The sequence below is a fragment of the Echinops telfairi genome, unplaced genomic scaffold (assembly GCF_000313985.2).
Source record: "Echinops telfairi isolate 266 unplaced genomic scaffold, ASM31398v2 ScPeMD7_7469;HRSCAF=8507_0, whole genome shotgun sequence".
NCBI lineage: Eukaryota > Metazoa > Chordata > Mammalia > Afrosoricida > Tenrecidae > Echinops > Echinops telfairi.
In genome coordinates, this window is record NW_022111372.1 from 24,719,393 (window position 1) to 24,729,247 (window position 9,855).

The window sequence follows — 9,855 nt, forward strand, 5'->3', positions numbered from 1 at the left end:
TCTCACTCTCTCACTGTCTCACTGACTCACTCTCTCACTGACTCACTCTCTCACTGACTCACTCTCACGCACTGACACACTCACTCACTGATTCACTCACTCACTGTCTCACTCTCACTCACTCACTCACTGATAAAAAAATAAATAAAATAATAATAATAAATTTAAAAAAAGAGAAAGAGCTTTGTATCAAGAAGCAATTATGTATCAAGCAAACATCTCAGCCCAGTCGAGATCAAGTCCATAAGTCCGATACTAGTCCATCAGTCCCTCTTCAGGCGCACACAGCCACATGCAACCATGCAGAATTCAGGAAGAGCACAGGCGGGTGGGTGCAATGGGCTTGTGTAGGCGGGTGGGTGCAATGGGCTTGTGTATCCAATGGGCAGTGGCTGCATCAGAGGGCTCCCAGGTCTCAACGTGGCTCGCCAGCAGGCAGGAGAAAGCCTAGAGAGAGTGGAGCCAGCTTCCAGCAATCCATTGATCTCGGTTACCTTCCAATTAAGCTGTGACCTGATTGACAGGCTGAACTCCACCCACTTGTTCCTAAGGAGCCAAGTTGGCGCCAAAAAACCTAACTCTCACAGGCAGCTTCATGGTCTTGGATAAGTGTGAGCCGGTTGTTGAGGCCCGGGTGGTAGCCCATCTCCCTGTGGGTCTTCCTCAGGTTGTGCTGCCCCTCTACTTTACCACACATGGGGTCCTTCTCCAGCGATCGATCTTCCCTGATGACTGGCCCAAAGTAAGCAAGACAGTCTCACCATCTTGACATCTAAGGAGGATTTGGATTGTATTTCTTGTAAGACTAATGGAATATTAAATGGGAGATGGACGAATAGAATCCTAGAGCTTCCTCAACAGCTAGGATGCCGGATCCCAAGTTCACAACATACCATTAGTCAGGATGTCGCGGGCGCTGTTCCACAGCGCACTCATTCCATGACCCTGTCTTCACCAGGAAGAAACACATGTGTGAGTTAAGCCTGGTAAAAGTATGGATTAGAAGGCACCGTCAACTGATTCTGGCAAATGAAACACAAATTCACTGGTGAACTAGGGTCACTCTGAGCCCTCCAGGCCATGAACCAGAAAGGTTATGAGGTCACTGCCAACATGAATTAAAACGCAAAGGAAGGGGGAGCTAGGCGATGAAGAAGGAGGCTCCTCCCAGCCTCTTCTCCCAAACCTATTCATCGGGGAAATACTGAAGGCATGTCTCCTGTGAGCCACCTCCACCTGTCTGCCAGCATGTCCTCCTGTGATGGTTTACATATCACCATGATGCTGGAAGTTCTGCCACTGCTGTTTGATATGCCAGCAGGCTCACAAGAAAGAAGTACAGCCAGGATACTCCTTAGAAGCCTGGAGGGCTCAGGCTCTAGTTGCGCCGTTTGGATATAGCATCAGGAAGACCCTTTGCTGGCGAGAGAGGCCATCATGTTCGGTTAAGGAGAGGATCGGTGAAAACGACAGAAACTGTCCAGGAGAGTGGATTGCCACCACGACTGGCCACAGTGGCTCAGGCCTTTCACCAGCAATCGTGAAAGTGGGGTAGGCCCAGGCAGCGCTTCATTCTCTTTTATGGAAGGTCACCAAAAGTCAGAGCAGCCTGACAGCAACTAACGCCTGTGTGCCTCGCCTGAGAGAAGTGCTTCAAGAAGCCAGAGATGACGGTTGCGGATATAGCTCGAGGGCCAGAGTACTGTTTCGGGGTTCTTTGCTTTGCTTCGTGTAAGTGTGACTTGACATTTCCCTTTAAATTGACTTGTCTTACCAATCAGTGTTCATAGCAGCATTGTTCAGAGTCAAAAGGTGGGAATGACTTCAGTACTCACCAACCTGCAGATACCTGCAATCTGGTATAAGGTTGAGTCAGAAAGTGTGGCTGCCAGTGCTCCAGTTTATACCTGTTGAGATGTCTTCATGATTGGTCTCTAGTTTACCTCTCCGAGTCCTAATACCCATTCCAGTGGCTACACAGAACACACAGACAAAATCCATGATTAAAGACTTTATTAAGGAAGTTGATAAGTTAAAGTGCCAATGAGAAATGCTCAGGCATGAGTTGTGTATCAGGACATGTTACAAAGTTCTGTCAAGTCTGGTAATAAATGCCCCCCAAAGCATACCACTCTGCTATAAGCCTCAGCCAAAGGTCCATGGGTCAGCAAACACAGCTCCCTGAATGAAGTGCCCAGAGGCACCCACTCCAGGAAGCCTCAGCCCAAAGGTACTCAGCTCCAGTTCTGTGGGTCAGCAAGTCCAGCTTCCCCAGTCACGTGCCCAGAGGCCCCGTACTCTGCAAGCCTACCCCAAAGCACACAGTTTTACCTGGAAGGCCATCACTCTGTTCCATGCTCGGGCTCCTGGCTCTGCTGCTGCTCCCCGGAGGTTGTGCTGTCTCCTGCATCCAGGAGGTTCACTGTGCAGGGATCTCGGGTTCAGAGGACGAGCTCCACTCCTGGGTCTTGCTGGTAATGAGATCCCGCCTCCTGCTTCCCAGAGGGCTTGTTTTATACACCGCAGGATGTCACTCCAGGGAATCCTGTTCACAGTTACTCGCAGGTGAATCCCATCAGTATCTCCTCTCACCTTCTTACCAGACTCACCAAAGGTCATTTGCTGGCCGTTAGAGACTTTGGCTAGAAAAAAAGCCACTTTAAATAACTCACTGCCCCTGCATATGCCTGCGTTTGTTTATTTATTTATTTATTTGTAAGTTTAAACTTGTCTCTGTGATCAGTGGATCGACAGGTTCTCTCGGTGATACGCATGTCTTACTCTCATTATAGTACTTAAAAAACAAACAGACAGCTCCATTCAAAACAGTGGCTTCTGAGGGGATCAGCTGGGCCAGTGAAAGCAAGGCAGGGAAGGTTATGGTAACTGTTTTGGGGGGTCATGTTATCTCTTCTTGAGATGATTATAAGGACTTCGTATGAAGAAATTGTAAGAAAATGGAAAACTGCATTCATGAGAAAGAGATTGGGAAAGTTGCACCAAGGGATTTTTCCATCAAGACAGCACACCTGTTCCTCTTTCCAGGGTAGAAGGACTGTGCTGTGACGATTTCCTGGAGAAACTGTAGCGCATGCACCCTACAACCCTGATCTTGCCCTTCGCACTACTTTTTGTTCCCAAAATTCAAAGAACATTTCAAAGAAATGGGTTTCCCAACACCCCCCCACCAGAAATAACAAAACTTGTCACTTTGATGTGATATCAATTGAAGAAGCCCAGAGGCAGGATTTTTGTTAGTGTTCGGTGCCCTCGAGTCGTTTCGGATTCGAGCAATGATATGTAGGACAGATTGAAGCTTTGCCCAGCCCCGCGCCATCCCCACAAGCATTTCTAGAGGTGAGCCCATGGTCGCAGCCACTCCATCAGTCCCTCTTTCTGGGGGCCTCATGCTGAATGGAAGGGCCTGGGACCGTGAGGAGGCCAGGGACATTGTTTGGGATGCAGTGTCTGCAATACACGGGTTGAGTGCAGTGGGTCCTGGGGGGGGGGGGAGCCCTACAGGTAAGCAGAAGAGGTTGACCCAGAACAGGGTGGATCATGGCTACACTGCAAGGAGGCAACGTGGGCCAGAGTCCTTGCGGCTTTCTCACTACGTGTATGCCAGAACCCAAACTTTGAAGGCAACACAAGTAAAGGGAGAAGCTTGTTGGAAACAACTCAAACCAGCCCCTGTGTTTTGCCCTGAGTGGGATGGCTAAGATAGTGTCGCCATTGCAACTGAGCATGTACATAGCCCGAACTTGGCCCACCTGGTTCACCTATGCCGTTATCTCTGGCAGAAACACTCCCCTCCTGGGTTATCGCCATCATCCTCATCGCCTCGGTGTTTGTGGTCTTCCTCCTGCTCCTCAGCTGCTTTGCCTCGATGTGGTATATTTACAAAAAGACCAAGTACGCGTTCGCCCCTGGGAATTCTCTTCCACAGCACCTGAAAGAGGTAGGTGAAGCGTGGCAGTATGATGGAGATCAGGGAGCTCTGATGGTAAGGGGTTTTCTTTTTTGAATCAAGAATGCCTGGCCCCGGTTTCCCTGGAGAATACTGTGCGTTCCCATGGGCTCATTGCCTTGCACTGTGTGCCCGCTGCAGGGAGCTTGTGGTCCAAAGAAGCATCCAAAGGAAGGAGGCAAAGGCTTGTTGCAGAACCCAGCCCACCCACCCCACCCCCACCCCCACCTGGACAGCAGTCCTCCTCCGCCCTCTCCTCCCAGAGCCCCAGGGCCTCAGAGGAAGGGGAGAGTGGAGCTCTAGGTGGAGAAGATGAGGAAGGAAAACTGCAGGCTAAGTGCCAGCGAATGAGCCAAGGCGGCAAGGTGGGAGGTGGAAGTTTCCACTGTGAATTTCTTAGAGTGGTTGAAATCCTGGGGTAGTTAAATGTGTATCCTAGACTTTAGGAGAGCTGTTTTCTAGGGAAATGTGCTGAGAAAGTTTGGAAATTGATATTGGTGGTGTTCGCACAACATTGGGAATCGAACTAACGTCACAAAGCGGTACACTTAAAAATGGTGAAAATGGGAAATTTGGTTATCTATCCACTGCTCACTTAGCAACAGTTAGGTTCCAGAGACAAACCCTAACCAGCCTTGCTTCACATCTTAGCATATATTACTGCCAAATGTATGTCACATTAGTGTGCAAATAGTCGACCAATAGGGTTTTTTCTACTACTGTTATAAGTGAGGTGGATATTGAGATCATTCACGAGTGAGGAGTGGGTGTATATATTTTACACTGTTTTTATAAATGTTTAAAAATAAGAGTGCACACAACTAGACACCGCAGATCTGAAGAAACCCATGAAAGATGAGATTCTGACTAGACGTCGGCATTTGAAAATGAACGTATGCCAAGCCCAAGCCTGCAATGAGCCTGCCTGCCATCTGATGCCCCAAGAAACAGACTCTGGTGCAGAGTTGCACTCAGAAGGCTGCATGAGAGGGGAGCCGAGAATGGCCCTTCACGATGTCCCCAGCTGAGGCAACAGGGTTGCTGAACCTTCTGACCCAGGATGCCAGGAGAGGGGTGTGCCCTAGAGAGCAGCGCCTCCCTTCAGTCAAGGGAACTCCTGGGAGAAAAACTCACCTCTGAGGCATCAGCAGCCGCACTCCCAGCCTCGTGCCTGGAGGAAATCCAGGAAACACACCCAGCACTCATGACAGTTCACACTTTGCACCACTGGCAGCCCTGGGAACAAGCTGTTCTGGGATGGGCGTGGATTTCTTTTCCTGAGGAAAATTACATGGAGAAGGTTGGTGGGACTCCAGCCCCTGACCCCTACAGCTGGTCTCAAGACTAATGCCCACCTCCCTCCTCTGCTGTTCCCTCTAGAGTCGCCTCTCTTGCTCGGTGACTGGCCTGTGCTGACACACACTGCTTATTGGATTGGGTGGCCCATGTCTCCTGCCTGAGAGATCTTACTACCATGCCCGTCACGGGCAGCAGATGGTCTCCTTGTGCATGTGCCCGACATGGTTGTTATAAGGTGGCATTGGGTCAGTTCTGGCTGGTAGCTACTCTGTGTACCACAAAACAAACCCCGGCTCAGTTCTGTGCCATCTTCAAAATTGTTATGTTTGAGCCCGTTGCTGCCGCCATGGTGCCCATCTGTCTTGTCAGGGGTCTTCCACTTTTTCCCTGACCCTCTGCTTTACCAAATGTGATTTCCTTTTCCAGGGACTAGCCCCTCTGGCAAGCCCTGATGGCACAGCCCTGGGCTGTGATCCAGAAGGTCAACAGTTCAAAACCACCAGCCATTCCTCAGGAGAAAGACGAGGCTTTCGGCTCGCATGCACAGTAAACAGCTACAGTCTCAGAAACTCACAGGGCAGTCCTACCCTATCCTGTAGGCTCGCTATGAGTCTGCATCATGAACTCAGTGGCAGTGAGCTTGAGTCCCTCTTCATAACCTGCCCAGTGTATATCCGGTCCACTTCTAATGAGCATGCTGGCCGTTCTTCTTCTAAGACAGATGTCTGTTCTTCTGGAAGTCTGTAGTGTTTTCAAGATTCTTCATCAGCACCCTAATTCTGACGCAACAATCCTTCTCCTGTCTACCTGCCTCATGTCCAAGCAGGGCAATGAGTCCATGAGGTCTGCCATGGCTCCACACGGGCCCTGGTGTCCTGTAACAACAGTCACACCTGGATGACCAGCGCAAGGCCCTTGACCGGCCAGCATGGCGACTCCTTTCATTGCCTGTTAGCTTCTTGGCACCAGGAGCCTAAAAGGAGGAGGGAGCAATCACAGTTTAAAGTTTAATGGGACTCTTACTGTGTTGCTTGGTAAAAATGCCCCCCTCCCCTCTAGACATGGGACCAGTCGACATTTTCTTAGAACAGATGCTATGTTTTTTAGCCTTGTTAGACCATCAGAATATTAATGTGGCTACTTATCTAATCATCTAAAAGTCTAGAAACTATTCTTAGCATGGGACCCATACATAAACAGGCAGTGGATTTGATCCATGGGCCATCATTTGTCAACCTTTGCCATCCTAAAATTGCATGAATGCCAACTACACATTGCCCATGTGGTCCACTACAATGGCAGGGTCACTCCTATCCCAGGTGTTCTACCTGTTGGAGGTGTCAGGGCATTGATGCTAGTGCATTGCAAGGACTAGAGGACAGTGCCCCCATTCCTGGGTGCCATCTCCCAGCTGGCACCCCGCCTGTACGTTCAACAGACCCCTCCAGTCCTACCGGACTGGCAGTGTGTGACGCAATCTGTGGCTCCCGTGGGGTGTGCTCACTCCGGACCATCCTTGCTGCCAGCAGGGCCTTCGGTCCAGCGTGATGTCATGTGGTCCCTGTGCCAAAGAAGCAAACAAGGTTCCATCACAAGTCCTCGGTGATGCTAGCAAAGACCTCACAGGACAGGAGTGACCAACCATGACCATGGTGTCCACACCAGTCAAAATGCATTGCCGCCTCTGAGAGGTTGTGGAACCAGTTTGCTTCCAGGGCACTAGTAGGTCTCCTTAAGGAGTGGGAGCCTCCGCTCTGAGGCCCTGCATGGCCTCCCCTTCTCTGCCACTGCACGCCTCTGCCCGTGAGCCCATAGAGACACATAGCGGTAGCTGATGGCCAAGCTGACTAATGTCAGCTGCTTCCGTTCTCTGGTCTGCTTGGTGGTTTAGACCCCCCTTCCAGGTGCATGCACTTGGGTGAATGTTCTCTCTGCTGGGTACACCCACAGACACATCCACAGGCTTCCTAACCCTTTGATCATTCAATATTTCTTCTAGGCCCCGGTGTTGACAGGGTTCTCTAGAGAAAACAAGACCAGGACACTTATGATTAGATAGGTAGATAGATAGATGATAGATAGATAGATAGATAGATAGATAGATAGATAGATAGATAGATAATAAGAAATAGACAGCTAAATAGTCTATAGAGCAGTATAAATGGCCCAGTGCAACTCATTTCCATGAGACAGCTAATACACTGGCAGTCCTTCAAGTCACGAGGGCTGCCGGGTGCAAGTCAAGGAAGCAGACAGCTGAGTCCTCTGTAGAGCAATTCAGGCAGTCCGGCCACAGGCAGCAAACAGCAAGATCGGTCACCAACAGTCAGCCAGGTGACAGGGTTTGACAGTCCCCAGCTCAAGCGATGTATACTCCAGTAGCGTGGGGAAGCAGGTGTTGAAGGAACCTCAAACTACAGCAACACAGTCCATGAGTTGGGTGTCCCACAGGTAGTGTAGCTCACAAGTTGAGACAGAAAACCAGCTAAGGCAGCCGCACACTGGTCCAATCATCAAAGAGCAAGAGCAAGGCGAGGCTCGCTGAGGCATTTATCTCTCTGCCCTTCAATTAATCCCATTTGTGTTCATTGGCCAGGTTGGCACAATAAACCTACCTATCACAGCCCCTGACCAACCAGCCCATCCACTAGCCCCTCTGGGGATCCTAATCTCCAGCTACTTTTGCCATATAAAGGGCATGACCAAACTTCTAGCCCAAGCACCGCCTTTTAGAAGGCTTTTCCCTCACCATGACCTTCTATGCCTCCCCAGGGCAGGGGTGCTGGTCAACAGCAGCCTGCCTCGTGGGGCGGCTAATTGCAATGCCTGTGAGATGTTTGACCTTTCCCTCCATCTTCAGCCAGTAAGAAGGCCCCCTCCTCAGAGAATGCGATCCCGGATGTGCCCAGGGGACAAGGCTCCAGTATTTCAGTGTGTGCTATGGGCATCTGAGCCACCTGCCTGTGCAGCTGGCATGCACCCTCTGACCCACTGTAGAGATCCAGTGGGCCTGAGAGACCTCCCAGTGGCCACATCCTGACCTGGCACCCCACAGGCAGATATTCTGGTGTTCTCCACTGTAGGCAGCTGGGCCCCAGAACTCCAGCGGTCTGCATAGTGATTCTCCTGATGCTTGCCATCAACTCCAGCAAAAAGGGTTGCCAAGCCAGAGTAGAACTACTCTACAACGTGGGGAAATATCTGGATACAGTATCTTGCCCCCCAGCCCCACCCCCGCCTGGAGCCTGCAGGGGCAGGCTGTGATGAATGAGTTGGCATTGAGAAATAATGCCAGCCCTTCAGACCCTGTCATCCAGTCATGAGGTGGCGGCACTGCTTCCCCAAGGGTCCATACCTGCTGCCCTGGGCCCCATTCAGAACTGGCAGCCTTCCCAGTCACTCGATAAACGTGTTGAAGCAGTATTGCTAAACGTGGAAGAGATATTTTTAGTTCCAAAGGGGCCTAAAGTGCAAGATCTAATCACTTATCCTTGGCCTTGGAGGGCATATTCCAGCATACCCCACACAATTGGAACCCCCAAACCACTGAGGTTGCAGGCCCCAGACTCCTCAGAGTTGCACACCCTCTGAAAGCATGTCTGACCAAGGCCTACAGGGAGCATGCAGATTCTTGCTCTTCCTGCCTGTTGTTGATGGTAAGGAGTTCCTGGTTACCATAGCAAAAACATTTGAGCTGATTTGAACTCCCTTGGGAGTGCCTCAGAGGAAAGGGCTGCTGACATGCTTCTGGAAAGTCACAACTATGCAAATCCCCCAGGAGCACAGTTCTGCGGACCCCTAGTTTGGGTTGATAATATAGTTAGGGCTTGGTCCCAACATTGACTAGTTAGTTGATAGCCTGCCCTGGGAATGGCAAGTAGCCTTGGCCAAGGCAACTCTGTCTGCAAATGTTAATTCTTGAACTTGACAGTGAGCTGTCCCAGCTGCAAGTGTTCCCAGGAGCCATAGGAATGAGTGTCTCTGTCGTAATGTCTTTGAACAGTGCAGCATGGCCACCACTAGGACAGAAAGTGGGCCCAAAGCCAAAGCATGAACTTCAGAGTGTCTCCCAAAACTCCAGACTCATAGTGACATTCCCCCCACCCCCGGTGAGTTTCCAAGACTCACTGTTCACAGGAGTGGAAAGCCCAGTCTTTCTCCCTTGGAGCTGCTGGTGATTTTGAACTGCCTACCATTCGGATCACAGCCCAACACATAACCGCTACACAACTTCTGAGTGTGCACAACCTTCAAACAGCACCAGGGAAACAATAGAATCTACTTAGAGGCAAGCTTTTGAGAAGCTACGTTGGACCAGACCCGTGACTTTGAAGGTGTTTTGTTAACTGAGAACCAGAGGAAGCAAAGCCCTGCCCCTGCCATTCTGGGGTCTGACGTTGCCATCAAAGAGGCTGGCCAGGCAGGAAACAGGTGTGCTTCCTGGCAAACTAGAACCGGAAATAGCCACAGTAAAGGGGCCCTTTGAAATGAGCTCTCACCACGGAGGCCAGAAGACTTTGCTGCCGATGCCTGTGGAGCCAGCCTCGGTACCATCCAAGAGACAAGCAGTGGGGTCGGTGTGGGGGGCG

The 9,855-nt window shown here is 50.6% G+C and overlaps 1 protein-coding gene across 3 annotated transcripts in view; it reads left to right on the plus strand.

The window, feature by feature from the left end:
* IL10RB (interleukin 10 receptor subunit beta) overlaps positions 1-9,855 on the plus strand; it is a 23,829-nt gene that overhangs the window by 10,723 nt on the left and 3,251 nt on the right. For all 3 annotated transcript variants that reach the window (XM_045284649.1, XM_045284650.1, XM_045284651.1), the window contains one exon: positions 3,801-3,958. In XM_045284649.1, coding sequence (XP_045140584.1) covers positions 3,801-3,958 — 158 coding nt within the window. The remainder of the gene's footprint in view (positions 1-3,800; positions 3,959-9,855) is intronic.